Consider the following 18569-nt stretch of genomic DNA (forward strand, 5'->3'; position numbering starts at 1 on the left):
TATTTTCAACCTTTTTTCCCCCTTTATTTCATTTTTTATATACAATCACTGCTGCATCTAAAACTCCAGTCTTCCAGGTTTGTTATTATTAATGTCTAAAAATAATCCTCCTTGGGCTTATTGATCACAATCTCCTACCAAATCTAGAACTGCAGGTAGGAAAATAATTACCTATCAGTAGTCACCATTTTCCCAGATGAATGATTGCAATTTTACCACCAGCACTTGACATGAAGAATTTTTTAGCCTGATTTTATCTGATGCTCAGCTGTCTCTCATCCCACAATCCATTCATTCAAAGAGTAGTTGCACAGAGGAAACTGGGAGACCTGATGAGCTACTTCTCCCTTAATCTTAATTTTTCCCCTTCTCTAGGTTTGCAGTGGTAAGCATTACCCATTGGAGACAAAGCCAGAATGGAATAATTTTTCTGATAAGCCTTCCTCTTAGAGTTTCCTGTTTAATTTCTGAGCAATTTCAATGGGTAGAAAGAATATAAAAGTTCTCTCGTTCATGCTGAAGAGAGGCGCCCAGCTAAAGGCAGATTTTAGACCTGAATCTCCACTGTGAGTTGAGGAAAGACTAAAAATTTGTCTCATCTTACCATGACTGCTGTGCCCAGTAATTAAACTGAGACATCAGAAGCACCCACAGTAACTTAGCAGAAGTTTCTTCCACAGAATTAAGCTTTTAATGACAATGCCTGGACACTTCCCTTCTTGATAGTCTAATCAGGAATATTTGCTTACACTTTTATATTCTAGGACTTTTATTTTCTAGTGTTTAGTGAACATAAATGGGAGCCAGTTTGAATTTTCCCACTGGATCTCCATGCTTATAATTTTGCCTCTTTCTTCCCAAGTTACCTGGCACTTCCTCCAGCTGCAGAAGCCATTGAAATGATGGCAAGAACAAGCAAAATGTTGGGTGGACAGGCAGGAATTCCTCATAGGATTTAGTGTGTGATCATCTCATGGCAGATGGAGGGGAAAACCCAACAATTCTCAACAATATTAGCAACCTTGCAATACAAGATTGACAATATTTATAGAAAAAAACTTTTCTTGAACACACTGGTAGAACAGGAAAGTACCCGTGGGTATGGAGTTAAGGGAAGGAGTTCCAGAGATCTGGGGTTGTGCTTGTTATTTCCTCAGGAATAAACCAAAAATCAAGAGCTACCACATAACTGTGGTTAAGCCAGTGATGGCACAAAGTTTATAAACTGACATTTTTCCCTGTATATGAAACCAAAACGAAAGGCTCGAGAAGACAGATGAGAAAAAAAAAAAATTCCTGCCTAGAGGCTGAAAGCAGATAAGATAAGGAAAGATTACAGAACTTTGTCCAGATATGAAGTAAGTTTTGAATAAAAAAGTAGACCTGGAGCTATCCCAGGCCATGCCATAGACACAACCAAAATGTCCCCTGTAGCAAATGCCCACAGCACACAGTTATCTCGAACTAAAAAGGGCTCTGAAAGACTCAAAACCAAGTTCTTATCTTCCTTCACACCTCATGACTAAATCTCTCAACTATTTCCTCTGCAGCACCAAGCAATTCTTCCCTCTATTACCATTTTAAGGGGTTTTACTGATTTCTGTTTTTTCATTCATGCAAAAAATGGTTACAAGGCACAGGAGGAAGCTGATGCCATGTCAGAGGCTCCCTGCTGCCCTTTAAAAGATTAAAATATTCTAAAAGAATCCAAAGCAAATTTTTGCTCTTCAAGAAGAGCTGAACTGTCACATCACCCCATTTTAATTCTCTGTTTTGGTGTCCTGATGAACAGAATTTCTCCAATTTAATTTTCAGTCGTTTGCACTTTATTTCTTTACATCCCTCTTTTTCTATAAAGTATTATTATGGATCTCTGACAGAATTCAGGTTTCTGTTTTCTGGGTTTTTTAGATCAGTATCCCTGCTCCAAACTAAATGACTCAGACACATTGGTTTTGAAATCTCCAAAGAGCTCTTGTAATTGTCTGTGCTCCCTTTGAGTGAACTCTACTATCTCAACATGTTGGCCAATTTTCTTCTCTAGGTCTTCTTCAGAATAAACACTGGCGTGATTCTGTTTCTTAATATATTCCTCTTTTTATCTAATTTTGTCTACCTACACTTTAATCTAACAGTGTGTATTGCTTAATTCCCTGCAGTACTTGAAATTTGGACTGTTATTAAATTGTGGTCAGTGCCTCTCCTTTAAACGGTCACTTCATTTCACCATAATACTTATGCAAAATGAAATACAAAGCACTATCCCATCTAGTCACAAAATGAGCCAGTCTTTCCATTTCTGAATCACTTTAGTGCAATAGGGAATGTTAAATGAAAATCCTACTTAATACTGATCTCTCTTGCCTAATAGCTAAGCCTCCTTCTTCAGCATTTTGAGGAAGGCTTCATTGTTCTTATTCAGAGATCACTACTTTTTTCTTATAAATCTACTATTCTTCTAGGTCTTCAGGGGCCTGCTGCATTGCCTCAACATTTTCATAATTTTAATCATTTGTGTCTATCCAAAGTAAGTGACAACTGTTTGCCATAATGCACCATGTCTTTATTTTCAGGTATTATTAAAATACTAAGTAATATTATTATTATTACTTCCTAGTAATACCAAGTGGTCAAAATTTAATTCACTTTAATCCATTATCTCACCAAGTTGGTTATCTCAGTAACAGGCAAATCTCCTCTAGTGATAGCAAGTATATTTCCATGACCCTATTAACCATTGCTGGATTTCCTATACAGATTTCTGGGATTGTCTGCTCTCCTCCCCATAACAGGACTACATAAATAAACTTGCTCATGGTATGCTGGAGCAGCTGTACAATTCCTTGCATTTAAAGCAATGCTGCAGCTGGCCCTGACATTATCTGTATGTTAATAGACTATCCTGTATCACATTTACCCTATTTCCATTTCCAGAGAGCCAGACTATCTTCACAGCCCCATTTCTTCCTTCCACCTTTCTTGCAGGGCTTTATGCTTCCAGCCATCACTGTTTTATCCCTCAATGCCTCTGTGAGAGAGGGAAAGCAGCTCCTCACACAGCTCTCAGTTATCTGTGGGTAGAGGAGCCCTGAGGTGCCTTAATCCAGCACAGGTGCACAAATATCTTCACTAGCTCCTCACTGGAAGCAGGGGTAGCATGGATGGGATAACACTTCAGCAGGTTCCACACCATCCAACAGAATTCCAAGAGCTTTTTCCCCTTTCAGCTGATAAGGGGCTCTGATACAAGGGCATGGAGAGGACACATAAGCTGATGGTCAGGGCCAGTTCCAAAGACGACCCTCATTCAGCCAGAGCTTTGCCACCTGTCCTTCCTTAATGCTGCATCAACCACATCATGCCCTAAAGACACCCATGGTGAGCTTTTTATTCCTTGAAGGAAACCTCCTTAACGCCACTGGTTCCAGGGTTCTCAGAGACAGGGAGAGGAACTGAGCAGAAAGGCCAGAAGTCACCAGTGGGGAATGGAGGGACTGCCCTTGGCCAAATCCCTGCCCTGGGTCAAACCAGGCAACTCCCACGAGTCACATTTGGGGGTTTTAAAATGCAGGTGGCTGGAGATGTAGGACTGTAGGGTCCACAGAGTCAAAGCAGAGCTACCCCATGATAGTATGACACTGCCTCTCAACCAAAATGCCAGTTAATGGGTTGATTATGCGGTTAATTTTTCTCCTTAAAATAAATAAAATACAAAAGGTCGTTGGTCATGAGTTTGTACAGGATGGCCTGACCCAAATAATGATTTAGGCTCAAACAGCAAAATATTTCCTTAAAAAAATTCTCTTGGGGTTTTCAGCAATTCTTTCAATAAAGACTGAATTGCTTTGCTTTACATTTTGAATTTTTTTAAGGCCATTAACTCAAATATTGAAGTTTTTTCTAGAAAATGCAAGAGCTATAAATTTTCTTCAGAGAAACAGCATGCAAACCAGACCCACACACACAGGGTTGAAATTTTCATGTGATTGCTCAGTTCCAGAAAACAGAGCTTTAAAAATATATAAGATCCCCTAAACAGGTGAAAATCAACAGCGAGGCAGCTAGGACTTCAGAGGAAAGCACCAGAAGTATTTTCAGCATGAGCTGTGAAGGCACCATAGAGATTCAGAGAAAGGTACCTACGTCTTTCAAAACCACATTGACATCATGATGAGCCAGTAGTCGCATTTTGCTGATTCATGTACAGATCTTCATCAATATAATTTAATAAAAAAAAAAAATCACAAAAAAAATAAAACCATCAAAAAAAAACAAAAAACCAAAAAAAAAACCACCTCAGAACAAATAAACAAACAAAAAACTCCAAACCTCAAATGACCAGGAACTGGATTAAAGGGCAAAGAGGAGCTTACCTGGATCACTAAGAAATTCCTCTGAGTTGTTCCACGTCCTACCATCCAAGTACAAGGAGCCATTGGTGAAGTTAAACATGGTGTAATCCCTGACACATTTGTGTCTCAGGTTGCCCATGAAGAGCTGGAGGCCTATGAGGGCAAAGACACTCAAGCAGAAAACGGTCAGGATCATCACATCTGCAAGTTTCTTAACAGACTGGATAAGTGCCCCTACAATGGTCTTCAGTCCTAGGGAGATAAAAGCCAAGAGTTTATAGACTGAGAGACTGAAATGTGTCTGCAGACAGCTGCTTTTCATGATGAAAATCTCCATGGAAAGGGAAATCTATAGGGCTTTGAGTATGTTTTTGCAACTGGATGTCAGAAACGAGAGACAAGTGATCATTATGAATGTCTAGTTTGGCCTGCTTTTGGACAAAAGTCCTGGAATTGCACAAGCACTGATTTGAAAAATGAAGAAGAACTGGATGGAGGGACAGTGAGCTATGAAACTATCAGTGGATAAAGGAAATATGGAATGTTTTATATTTTCATGGAGCTGCAGTAAAGGCAGTAAAGCCTAAATCCCATTGAATTTTGAGAACATGAATTGCTTTTAAATCTCTCAGGTGATTCTGATAACTTTATCCCTCATATAAACAGATGAAGAGGTATGGAAATGCTGTTTATCCCCTGACTATTTTACATATTTTAGTGCCAAATCCAACATGCTGTCCTCATATGAATAATTCCTCTGCCTTCAATTAATTTGCTTAAGACAACAAGAATTTGGGATTAGAAAAAAGCCAAATACAGGCAATCAAATAAATGCAGAGGAGGAAATTATTTGAGTAAAACAACCTGAGGCTCCATCACTACCTGGGCAAAGTTAGTAGTTTTATAGTATGCTGCCAAAGTAGAAAATAATCCCATTGCGTAACACCAAAGGCTTGGGTCACACAAATTAACTTCTCTTCTATTATTTCACCCTGTAACACTAGCTTCAGTTTATTCCTCCTTAAATATTCAGATATAAATAATTATACTGTTTTCTCAAGTGATAGTTCTTGCTTTTGAAGTGTTCCTGGAGATCAGCACTGTTTGAGCTGATTGAATATTACATGATACAACAGAAAGCCCCATTCCTTTTTTAAAAAAATACCCTTCTCTTCTGAACTGGTGGGCTGCAGCTGGACATTAATATCAGCTGCACATTGGTGGCAATTTTGTAATTTCTTTCCTATTTATATTTAATTAATACTGGCAAGTACTAATAAGTGCTTCTGATAATCTGTGTCACCAGTATGGGAGCAATAAGAGAAATTGATTTAAATAGAAAAAAAGAAAATGCAAAGAGGAAACAGGAGGAATTCTCCTGGGCAATATTCAGAAGCACATTGATTTGCTCACTGAATATGAACATACACATTAAATCTCAGTTCCTTGGAATTCCACCCCAAGAGTTTGGCAGCCGCAAAGGCTGTGCTAGCGCTGTGAGATTGGAAATAATGTGAAAATGTACTTCAGGACTCATAGGAAAGCAAAATTAGCTTTTGGCTTTGCTTAAAAATCTCTGGTTAGAGTGAGGGGTTTCTCAGATGAGGATGAGCTGCTGGAATGAACAGCTGCAGCAATCCCTAAAATACTCCACTCCTTCATAGGCTATTGCTAATCTGTGAATGATATTAACATCTGTAAAATGACCCATTTAACCAAAAGGCACTGATCCACCAGGTGTGGGGAGCTCACAGAATTCCCAGAATGACCAGGTTGGAAGGGACCTTCAAGATCATCGAGTCCAACCCAGCCCCAACTCCTCAACTCAACCCTGGCACCCAGTGCCACATCCAGGCTTTGTTAAACACATCCAGGGATGGTGACTCCACCACCTCCCTGGGCAGCCATTCCAGAAAACTTTATCACTCTTTCTGTGAAAAACTTTTTCCTAATATCCATATTTCCCTGGATGCAGCTTGAGACCGTGTCCTCTCCTTCTGTCAGATGCTGCTCTCCCCACTAAATTCTGTTTGCCTCTCCAAAATTAATTCATGGCATGGCAAAGAGGGCGAGGTTAGACAACTCCCTGCTCTGCTCAAAAACAAAGCATAAGTTATTGCAGGACAAACATCAGGCAAAACCTGGATTTTCCTGCTACCTCTCATCCTCACCAGAAAGAGGTTTTACAAATGAGGTCAACTCTACTCAGATACTTAGAAAAAGGATGACTTTGAATTTTTGAACCCATCTGTAGGCTTGGCTGCCTGTTTTCATACCTAAATAAAAATGAAACCTCTTCTGCTAACCTAGCCTTGAGTATATTTTTTACCTGAATGGGAAGTAATTGTAGATGCAGCCCAATTCTGAAAGGAATTGTCACCCTTGTCCAGCATTTTAAGACCTTTAAGACAGCCAGGTCCTACACAAGTAGTGAGGTGAGGAAAAAGATTTGCAAATAAACTAGAATATTTAATTTTTTAAATCTAATATTCTGAAATATTTTCAGTGATTCTTATAATTGGTTGCCCTTTGAATGCACAGATGTTGCTTCACTGAAGTTGGTTAAACTTGGGAAATCCAAATGCAAACAGAGTCTTAAGGAAAAATTACTATGAATTCTTTTACTGCCATACTCCCTGTGAAATCCCTGCAGAGCATTTATTTGTTTGTAATGCAAATACAAACTTGGAGTCTGTATTTGTACCATCTAAGTGTACTAATTAATCTTACTCATATGGGCAGGAACAATGGGAGTCCTAATATGATTAGGGATAATATTAGAGAAAAAACCCTACAAAATTCTAGTCACCAATAAAAACACTCTTTTTTCAAAATCAGGCCTCAGTATGCCAATTTCAAGGTCATTTAATGAAACATGTTTTTCCCAGATTACTTACTGGAGTTTTAAATAGAATAGCAATTCTATACTCTTCGTTTTACAAGTTCATTCCTTGAAGGTAACTAATAATTTCTCTATTAGAGGGTTTTCTGCTTTACTTGCTTTTTAATATTTTTTGTTTTCTTTTCATAGCTTACAAGCTTTGGAACAATTTAAGAGAATGATTGTTTAGTAATACAATTTCTGTAATTAAAGACCATTTAAAAATAACTTGTACTCTGTCTCCTGGTCCTTTGTTAAAACTTTCCAGGAAAACCATTTGGAGAGCATTATACTTAGAGCTGAACTGTTTTTTCTCACCCTTTAAAACCAAAATTTTATCAGAAAATTAAGTAGCATCCATCAAGGTAGTTGACAAAACTAAGTGCCAAGGCTAAGGAAAATATTTAATTCATTGTTCATTTAAACTATCTGTGCCTCTAAAACAGAAGGGCTGAGGGGAATTAAGGACACTCAGGACTTCTTGCAGGTGCTCTGCATCTCTGAATCAATCCCATGTTTTGTCAAAGCAATGCTAGATGTATTCAAATTTAAAGCACGGTTAAATCTTCTGGAGAAATAATCCTTCTTTGAAATAGTGCCAATGAGAGCACTGCAATATAGCTTAATAGAAGATATTATTTATGGGGCATTAAAGGCATTTACTTAATTCTTGCAAGTCAAACATCAAACCAGGCAGCATGCAGGAAGAAACCTGAGGATCTGATCCAAAGCTGAGTAACATCTACAGCTGTTAATAACAGTGGGTCTATAGATTACTCCCTGTGGAGTAAATCAATAACAGGCTTTTTCTGAATCACTGACTTCTTTCCACACCTCTGGGCCAAATACTGCTTGCATGACATGAAAAAACCCACGGGATCCAAAATCAGTGGAATGAGGGCTGTATAGGCAGCCTGACATCTGCAGAGAGCAAGAAGAATTTGGCCCAAATGCTCCTGTTAAGGCAGGTAGAAATGATCACATTCAGAGGTTAATAAAATAATCATTTTTCAAATGCAAATCAGAAACCATAGAAAATGCAAGCAACACCAAACAATGAGAAATGGCAAGATCCCAAAACCATCCATTCCTTATGTGAGATGTGTGGAAGTATTAGCATAATTCAGTATGACATCCATACCAGATGTTGGCAATCACCTACAGAACACCAGACACGTTCATGCACAGTCTGGAAACAAGCGGGAAGAAGAAGAAAAATAAAAAAAGCACAAAAAAAAATAGAAAAAAAGAGTGTGACTTGCAGCAGGGTTATCCTCATCGAGCCCATTCCTTTCCCTGAAGATACACCTGTGTCCTGTAAATGTCTGCATGAGTCACAGATGTGTAGGGAGAGGAGGGCTCACCCTTGATGAGTGTATTTTGTCATTACTTACTGAGACATGGGGCAGCAAAGAGTTTAACATCATGTTGGTAAACTTGAATTGGTGTCAGCATTCCTGCAGGCTGGCTTAACGTGGAAAAGCGACTGACATGCCAGTCTCCAAGGAAAACACAATTATGCCATGTGTTTCTCACCTCTGGGATAGTTACTTCTTGAGTTAAGTGATTTACCCACCAAAAGGGTGACATTTATTTCCCTGCAGCAGGATTTCAGCGAGACTGAAGCAGTGAACAGGGGTCAGTCTCCTCCACACAGTCTTAATTCTTGTTCTCCAAGCTCTGTTCTGGCTATCACAGCGGCACTGGATAACATTCACAGCACTATTTATAGCCTTTCGTCTCACACTAACTTAAATGGGAGCTGGATCAGGCCCCAAAGTGCCTTGGCCCAATTTTCTATGAGGTCACCTTTCCCCGGTACCCTGTCGTTTTGTGTGAGATGTCCGTGGTGTACACGCCTGCTCCAGAAAGAGCAGGGGAGCTTCTCTGGATACAGCTGCATACAGGCAGTTTTCAAAATCCTGGGGGTGATGATGAGGATGATGATGATGGCCTGCTTTTTGTGGTCTGTTGATGGAGAGGGTGTACCTCAGGGTTTATATTATCTCAATTAGTACTTATGAAAAACATTGGTGATTTCCATGAGGATAAAATATGATTCAAGACCCTCTGTTGTTATTCCTATTGAGCCCACTGGGATTTGGATATTCTAGTAATGGGATGCTAATGGGAGACAAATGAATGGCTTCAGTGGGTTGTTCTGCTGCTGACCATGGTTCTTATCTGGCTAGAAAAACAAATAAATCCAGTTGCCATGGGAACATGCAAGATGCCAATTAGTAAATCAAATCACCGAGAGTTAAAGGTTTTAAAATGCTCCCATAGAGAAAATGTTACCTATTTGTAAGCACCTGAACCTGCACAAAACTTGTTTTCCTCTCAATATCACGGGCAACAGGAAAACAGGAAGAAATGGGTGTGCTCAGTGCAGAAAAGGGAAAATGAGGGGTTCCATGGAGGTCTTCTGGCACATTAAGGGCTGCCACAGGAGATAAGGCACTGACCTGATGTCTTACACAGCTCCAGGGGGAAAAAAGAGAGATCTGATGAAGCAAGAGGGAGGGAGGCTGCATTCAGAGATGGGATCTACAGGTCCATGCACATTTGGAGCAGGAGATATTGGCACTATGGCACTCAAACTGAGCCCCAGCTCTCCAGTGAGAGGGAAGCTGGCTGGTAGATGCCAACATTTGTGTTGTTGGGTCTGGATCTGAACCGTCCACCTGGGTCAAATCTTCTAATGGGACAAAAGCAATGAGTCGCTGGAACGGTTCCTGGACTTCTCAGGAAGACCCTGGGACCTCCACCTTTGAAAAAGGTGTCAAAGAAGTCAGGCAATAAATACCATGCCATGCTTGAGGTGTGCTAAATGCAGCCTTAGGCCAGGGGAATGGACTTTGAATTTAGGCGATCTTTTTCAGCCCTGTGAGCCCGTGTCCCTCTAAAGATCCCTGTGCCTGCCTGAGCACTTAGAACCAGACATTAAAGGTAGGTGAGATTTTAAAAAGCACTAATTGTCAGCTTTACTGACTCCCTCTGGAGTCAATAGAGAAGCCCATTGATTCCAAGTGAAGCAGAATGCCTTTGAAAAGCAGCCTCTAAGTGCTTTGTTGGACAGAAGCCTCGCACCACGGAGGACCTGGCCCGTGGCTTTCTGTAAGCAATTTCACTGAGCACGGTGAGTCCAAGCATGTTTGTGCAAATAGAAGTACCTGATGGAAAAGTGATCAATTTTATTGAGGGAAAGCTCAGATATTTCCAAAGGAGAATACAACTTGGTGTTTTTCATCTGAGATGTGAAAGAGGAAGCAAAAATAACAAGCATCTTCTCCTCGCTATGGCAATTAACCCCAAAAATCTCATGAAAGATGTTAATGCTCATCATCTTTTCATTTTTAAGCCTGCTGGGGGAAAATATTTCACCTCAGCATAAGCCTATGTTATCATTAAAAACTCAGACTGATCTCCAGAGAAACCACAGCATCATGTCCAATGTATCTTTTAAAATATATATGCCTAACTGTAAGATGAGCTGACTCCTCTGAAATGATCTGCTAGTATTAAAAAAACCCGCCCTGTCTGGTTTTCAATGGCAGCTATGGCAATTTGTAGCTCTTCACATTTGTAATTTAATACTCAGGGCACAGGTAATCTTGATGATAAAATCAAAGGCCAGATATTCTATTAGCATATCTACATGCAGTTATGTCACCAAATAATTCAGGAACTTGTACATAAAAATGAAGTTATCAAAAAACTAATCAAATATTCAGTCAGAATGAAAAAAGAGAATGTGAGTTATTATGCATTACTTTAATAAATAACACTCCTCTTTTTTTTTTTTTCCCTTCTATTAACCAACAAATGGAACAACTCAGTGTTTAATATGACTGAAGGGTTTTGGTGTTTTTAAATCTGGATATTTTGAATCTCAGTACTCAACTTTTTCCCCACTAAGTCATATCTTATAATTTGATGTAAAACAAGCTTCAGCTCCTCCTCTGATATAGGACGGCAGAAAATTGTTATATATATTACTCAGAAAAATGGACATGCTCTGCTCTGAAAAGACTCAAGCCTGAGACAAGATGTAAGGTGAAAGGTGTCCCCTGGAGATGGATGTCCCTCCAAGTTAAGTCTTCAAACTGCAATCAAAGGAATCTAGGAAACAAACTCTGGCTTTGTCTCTGAGCAGCCACTACCGTCTCACAGGATCTGTAAAGCTATGCTCAGCTCTGCTTCCAAAGGAAAATAAAAATCCTATCTCAATGGAAATGCTGTTAGAGAAAACTTTAAAATCCCCACAAATCTCTGCTAATAGATTATTCTTTAAAACTTAAAGACAAAAATTAAGACAGGTACTGGTTTCAAGGACCTAATGAATCTCTTTAAAATCTGAATTTGGACACACACTTCCAATGAAAAGTACCTGCTTTCCCAGTAATTTCCCTGATTTTCATTACTGTGGCATTGGAATGAGGAACCAAACTCTAGGCCCAGATATATATTTTTTCTTAACACTTCCATTCCTGAATTCCCATTTCTAGCTCCATGTGGTGATGAGTTTTAATACATATCCCTGTAAGTTTACTACACATAATTTGTTTAGATTGATATTATAGTGTATAATAGAGTGGATGGAAAAGTCTTTCTAACCTTAATGCTCTGTGAGTGAGAATCTGAGCAGTTCTCTCAATGTTTTGAATATTTTTAACATGTAATTGCCAACATCTGTTCAGGATTATCACAGATAGGATCTACCATGCATGGTTTTTGCTATCTTCTCTACCTTGTCATGCAGGTTGGAGATGTTAAACACTGAGGCTGAATGAGACCTGTCCATAGATAATGCTCAGCAATAAAGTTTTGTTGCATGGTTAGTCCTCGGTGGACTCATCTCTGCATAAATTGCTTTATATTTTTTTAATAGTAAGAGATTATATAAAGAGCTTCTTTCACTACCAGATGTGTTGTAAAACCGGTTTTTCTTTTTTTTTTTTTTTTTTTTTTGAAGGGGTGAAGAGGGGAGAAATCATATCCTTGAAAATATGAGAAAACATGAGTCGATGAAATGCTGAACCTACCAAAATAAACACTGAAATGTTTTCCAATCTCTTCAAGGCCCAAAATTTCAGCAGTGTTTCTATCACATGCAAATGGATAAACACCATGACAAATTAGGATATCTGTGCCTGCAGTCTTGAAACCTCAGCTCATAGCATAGATTTAGATTCCTCTATCGATGTGCTCTTAAACATGAATATGTATTTCGAGGTCATTAACCTTCCATTTCTAAAAATCAATATCCGAAGGTTTTAAAAGATTTTCATTGCCATCTTCATAGGGTTCACAGATGAGCACTTTATGTATGTGACTCATGAGCCACTGTTCTTACTGCAGCACTTGTGAGCTCTGCAGTTTTGGAGGCACTCTCATTCCTTCTGCCCACAAAAACCATTTTGGAAAAACATGTAAGAAAAAGTGTAGTCTATTGACAGGTCACATTCCCTACATTCCTCCATTTCCTGATCAGTATCTATGGTTAAGTCTTTCGTAATTACAGTGTTTGCTACTGGAAATGGCATGTAGGCTTTAACTGCAGCCCGAGTGTTTAACCTGATTTTCACCTGAAATGACTGAGATTGTTTTCAGCGCCCGCAGTACTCTGAACGTTCGTAAGGCTGAGACATTGCCCAGGTCCACAAATTCAGTTATGTATCTGTAACAAGGGAAAGTCACACACAGACAATGACAAAACACCAGCCAAAAAAACAACAATCAAAGGGACAAAGAGAGACAGAGAAAGAATCACTTGTAGCTGAGAGCCAAAACGTAAGGATCAGGGCGTCTTACCTGGGATTACTGAAATAGTTTTTAAAGCTCTCAATACCCTGAAAGTCCGAAGAGGTGAAACACTGCCTACATTCACAAATTCTCCTACATACCTGTAGAATTAAGTCACAGTTATTTGGAATTATACAATAGAGTATGAGACTTGTCTGAATGTAGAAAGCATTCATACACAGTGGAGTGAATGCAGCCAAATGAGAGGTGCATCCACTTTTCAGGCTGCTCTTTGATGACATTTGCCCCAGGTTTTTATTAGTGCACATCATTTCAAATGCTACTTCAACTATTAAACTTTTCTATTAGGCATCCATCCTTTAAACCTACTGGGTGAACTCTGTTATTGTGCTGTTCAGCCATAAATACTTTAAAGATTTTACCATCACGTAGTTGAACAAAAAAAAAATTCTTTACATTATTGGAAATATTAAGAGTTATTTTGCTGCTTCAAATACTCTAGCAATTTTCACATAATAGCTCATGAAAACTACATACAGGACAACATAGCAAAATAGTTCAAACATTTCAACTGGGTTATTTAGTTTAAGATGCTGTATTTCTGTGGTAAAGCAAATTTTGGTTTCAAGAGATGCTTTAAATTGTATTTTGTTTTATATTTCAATTTCATGCCCTTTGGGTGTGGGAAGATGGAGTCTAAATGAATATAACTGCCATCCTATTAAAAACTCTTTATTATTAAAATACCACTCCCAGCTGTTCCCTGCCATGCCTCTCTTGGTCATCCTGGAGACTCATCACATCCGAGCTAAATGCTCCCAGGAGGGAGCATTCCAGTCATGGAATGAGTTTCATTTAATCAGTGTTGTACAAAATTATTTCCTCCCAGTCAGTATGCAGAAAAACCATAGTCACCACTGTATTTTCAGAACAAAAGCGATCTTGGACCCTTGAATTTTACTTCTAAAATTCTACCAAATTTCATTCAACTGCCCTACTTCTTTGGAGCCTTTGTTTCTAAATGCTATGGAAAAAACTCACCTGGTTATTTTAAAAAGCCTGCTTAAGTGGGCTTTGTCCAAAGGCCTCTGGGGAGGACAAAGCATCCTCTCCATATCTACTAATCCAGATTATAGCCTGGAAGGAAAACATTGCTTCTCTTCATAATCTCACAGGGGAGTCTGGGAAACAATTTACCTGTTTCCTCCCCAGCTTTACCCTGTGCTTCTCTCCCAAATTCTTCTTCAGCATGAAAGGTGGAGAAAAAAAAATAATTTGGGGAGAAGCACTAGGATGGGAATATGGTTTTGCTGACCAGAGATTTGTAAAAACACATTATGAATATGTGAACAAGCATATGAAGTTGATAATACTGCTGCTTGTAATAGTCAATTAGGATCTATTTTGATCATTTTTTCAATTAAAATGCTGCTGACCAGCTCTTTTGTACCAAGGAGTGAGAAGTAACTGGAATTCCTATCCTGAATTTTCCCATTAGCCAGGGAATTCTTTATTGTCTTTAAGATTTTGACAGGGCACTTCCCAACCCAGAGCTACAGCTGCCTCTCCCTCACCTGTCCTGGAAAGAGGAACTCACTAGTCCTGGAGAGAGGACTAAACAAGGGCAGTTTCATAATTTCCTTTGAACCCATCCCTGACCCCAGAGAGGGTCACAAGCCATGGCTGTGTCTGCTGGCACAGGACAGGAAAAAAGCCCCAGAGACCTGCAGCACTTTTTAATCTCCAGTGTGCTATTTAAAACAACTCTCTGTGGCCCAATCTGTGCTGTTTCTGCCCAAAAGAGAAGACAAGAAGCTATTCTGCAACAACTCTAAAGCAAATGATGGCCTTCCCATTGTAACACCATCAGTGAAATAATTGTATTTTCTGTTAGCTCAAAACCCTTGGTCCGTCTGAATCTCATTGCCCCTCACCAGGCTCCTCCATTTTGAATTCCCAGCCCATCTTTGTTTGCTGATACAGAAATACCTCTGGCAGCACACAGGCTAGGAGCAAAGACAACACCAGAGTTACCTGTGTGATCCATCTTACTTTAAATTACTTGCAAATTGGATTTGTATGAAGGCTAAATCATATCAGAATAGATTCCATTATCCAAGTCTCTGTACTATCTGCTGCTTGCATACTTGGGAAGGAGGTTTCATTGTACATATGAAGATCATATTGCAGCCACTTTTAACTCTCTCACTGCTGCCCATGGGCTCAAGGAAACACTTTTCCATTTCTTTTTTTATTCCAGAATTCCATTTATTTTTCTATTCTTAAAGTCTCAGAATAATATGCCTTGAAGTAAGAAACAATAGGAATGGATTCTGGTTTTGAAGAGATAGTTTGGTATTAAGAAAATAGTTTGATATTAAGAAGTTTGATAGTTCACAGTTGTAGGTCCCCCTGTTCTAGGGATGTTCTAAATAAGATTTGAAATATAATTTGGAAATAAAATCAAAAGGTAGTAAAGAATGAAAGCACAGAATCCCAAGCCTCTCATAAGAAAAGCTTTAAGGATTTTTCATGATCCTTGGGCTGGAGCACTGAGTGGCCATTCAAGTCTAGAAATAGAAAAGAAAAAAGAGAGGAAAACCCACAGCCCATGGGCCCCAAATCCTGGTTCCCACCAACACACAGTGAATAATTCCCCTGTGGGTTACTGTCCACCTCGAGGTCTGAGCAAACTTTCTCACCTTTCCTGCTCCCTACATCCCAAGAATCCAGAGATGATGCAGCGGCAATTTAAGGGGTATTCAGACTGTGTCCCCCGCTGAATGTTCAGACCTGAGTTTCAGTCTGAGATGCCCCCAGAGCTGGGGGTGATGCCTCAACCTCTGCCCAAGCTGACAAGATGAAGAGGAGCAGATTCATGATCAAAGCTGGAAGCCGTGGCTCCTCTTGTCCTCTTCTCTGCTCCTTTCTACCTTACTGTCAGAAACCTCCTTCCTTCTAGAAAAGTGAGAATCCATGCACAGAAATTCTCCACGTTGTGCTGAATTCCGAGACCTACAAATAAACTCACATCCTAACTCACAAACAGATGGATTATTATACCCTGCTTTTACCCCCTGCCTGATGGACAGGAGACAGGAGAGCAGGATGGTGACTCTGTTTTTGTCCTGACACTAAATGTTGCAGGAGAATTGCACTTAGCGATGCTTGAGGAAAAGTTTAGCTGAGAAAAATACCCAGTGTGTGCTGACCTCCAAAAGATTCTCCCCATCTGCACTGATTTGTTTTTTTAAAGGCTTATCATAGTGGCCAGATGTCAGTTCAGCCAAATCCATAGGAATGCAGCAACAGATACCAGGAACCTGGCCTAGGGCTGGCTTAGATCCAAAGCCTACTGAAATAACTGGGAGTGTTCCTGAGGAAGTTCACTTAGGTTTTACACACCTTCATGCTGTTCTGCTGCTAAGAACAACAGAATTATAAAATATCTCAAGCTATGGGAAGGGACCCAAAAGGATCAAGAGTGCAATTCCCTGCTCCTCACAGGACTGCCTAAAACTAAACCATATGACCAAGAGCATGATCCAGAGTCTCCTTGAATACTGGTCTTGATCTCTGCACCCTAATAGAGTTGTGCTTTCAACTTCAGTGTTTTAGCTAACTTTGGTTATATTCTTTCCCGATTTTGGTTCCATTCAAATTTCACAGCCCCTGGAGCTCAGCTCAGATGTTGGTGTTAACACACTTGAATCTCACTTAATGCTGTGAATTATGGGGTTTAAAGATGGCAGCAAGAACTAACCTAAATCCAGAACTGAATACAGGTATCATTAAGCAGAAAAAAAAAAAAACCAGGGAAATTGGATCAGATCCTTCTGTGTTTAGGAAGTTGAGCCTTTCAGACATCTCTACCAGCTTTCAGTTCAAGATGGCACTCGTTCTTTGCACAATTTTTTCTTTTGTGACTATGAAGAAATCTATGAATTCTATCTTAGCTAGAGTACTGACATGTCAGACCTCTGCCTTTGGCTAGAGCTTGGGCTGACCCTGAGTCCCCTATGAGTGCTGGCTGACTGCTTCTCTACCCCTGTGTATTTTTAGCTGTCTGGATGTTGCAAATCCATCACCTTCTTCACAGCACCAGAACCCCACGTGTCCTCAATGAACTCTAACAATCTAGGCAGAAGCATACAGCTGAAGGGGAATATAATAGTGGGGGCAAATTTCTATTTCCAAGATATATAACAAGTTTCAGAGGACTACAAATTAATTCTCTATAGTAAAATAGTAATTAATTTCCGTGTGAAAAAGGGTTTGTGAAAAGAGGGACGTGAAAACAGCTCTGATGATGTGATGGATAGATAGAGTATAAATAGGGATTTAAATACGTGGGTATTCAGTCACACTTACAACACTTTCTATTCAGGGGTCTGAAGCTTCCCAAAACTACATTAGATAGGCAGATATTATTACAGGTATTTTACAAACAGCTCTCTCTGTGGAGCACAGCGAGAGTAAATAATTTCTCCAAAATTGTGTAGTGAATTCAGAGAACAGAACTGAGAATTCCTCTGACTTCTTCCTCTGAAACCACTCAGGATAAAAATCCTCCTTTCTAATACACTTCAGCCTTTTCTCATTTTCAGTAAAATTTGAGTGAAAAAAAAAAAAAAAGAACATCCAGACAACCTTTTAAAAAGTTCTATTGCGTATAACTCTCTTGAAAAATATAAAGGAGTGCTACTTACGCCATAACAATAACGCTGAAATCCAGCCAGTTCCATGGATCCCGAAGGAAGGTGAATTCTGTCATGCAAAATCCTCTCGCCAATATTTTTATCAGTGACTCAAAAGTGTAAATGCCAGTGAAAGTGTACCTGGGGAACAGAGTGGCCAAGGAAGAGAGAGAATTAGCAAGCAGTAGACGACTGAAACTGCAGGGGCACAACTCTGGGGTTGCTCATGTGAGTCACAGCTGCAGCACTGGGCTGTGCATGAACAGCCTTGTGTGTGGACCAAGGAACAGGTAAGGAGCAGCTAAATACTTGGGACAGTCTCAGAATGAAGATAATTTTCAGCACGGGGTGTTCCTTGATGAATCCTCACTCATTAAGTCAAGCACGGACACTACACTGCTAAGCTGGGCTATGGGGCTTCTGGACTTCTGCCATCCCCAGTGGGCAAAGAGTGGGTTAGGGAATCATCCAATGGTTTGGGTGGGAAGGGATCTTGAAAATCATCTCCTTCCAACCCCCCTGCCATGAGCAGGAAACCTTCCACTAGACCAGGCTGATCAGAGACCTATCCAACCTGGTCTTGAGTATTCCCAGGGATGGGAAGTCCACAACCTCTCCGGGCAATATTATGCCGCACTCCTTGTTTTTCCATTTGGAAGGAGAGTGGTTGTTCCACTCATACCTCTCATCTCTTCCTGCCCAAGACATTTTGGAGAGTAAAAAAATGCCACCACTTGTTTTTATCAGCTAGAAAGGGTAATTGTCCTGCAACTTTCCTTGTGTTTCACTATCCCTGGCAAATCGCACCAGCCTTAAGAATTAAACAACAAAATGCCCTCACTGAAGAAGAATTGAAAAACTCCCACCTGACTA

General features: G+C 39.8%; 1 protein-coding gene across 14 annotated transcripts in view; it reads right to left on the reverse strand.

Annotated features, from left to right (window-relative positions):
• Nucleotides 1-18569, reverse strand: part of SCN5A (sodium voltage-gated channel alpha subunit 5) — a 210881-nt gene that overhangs the window by 141713 nt on the left and 50599 nt on the right. For 10 of the 14 annotated variants that reach the window (XR_010994034.1, XM_068175239.1, XM_068175279.1 and 7 more), the window contains 3 exons: nt 17709-17837; nt 12822-12913; nt 4374-4604 (listed from right to left, as the gene is read on the reverse strand). Coding sequence is in view for 12 of the 14 variants with exons in the window: in XM_068175239.1 (XP_068031340.1) it covers nt 4374-4604; nt 12822-12913; nt 17709-17837 (452 nt within the window). In the remaining 2 variants the exon portion in view is untranslated. Of the gene's footprint in view, nt 1-2917; nt 3050-4373; nt 4605-7551; nt 8433-12821; nt 12914-13047; nt 13140-17708; nt 17838-18569 lie in introns of those variants that run through there. The other 4 variants (XM_068175282.1, XM_068175260.1, XM_068175286.1 and 1 more) reach the window with 4 other exon arrangements.

Source organism: Anomalospiza imberbis, chromosome 1 (genome assembly GCF_031753505.1).
Source record: "Anomalospiza imberbis isolate Cuckoo-Finch-1a 21T00152 chromosome 1, ASM3175350v1, whole genome shotgun sequence".
Classification (NCBI taxonomy): Eukaryota; Metazoa; Chordata; class Aves; order Passeriformes; family Viduidae; genus Anomalospiza; species Anomalospiza imberbis.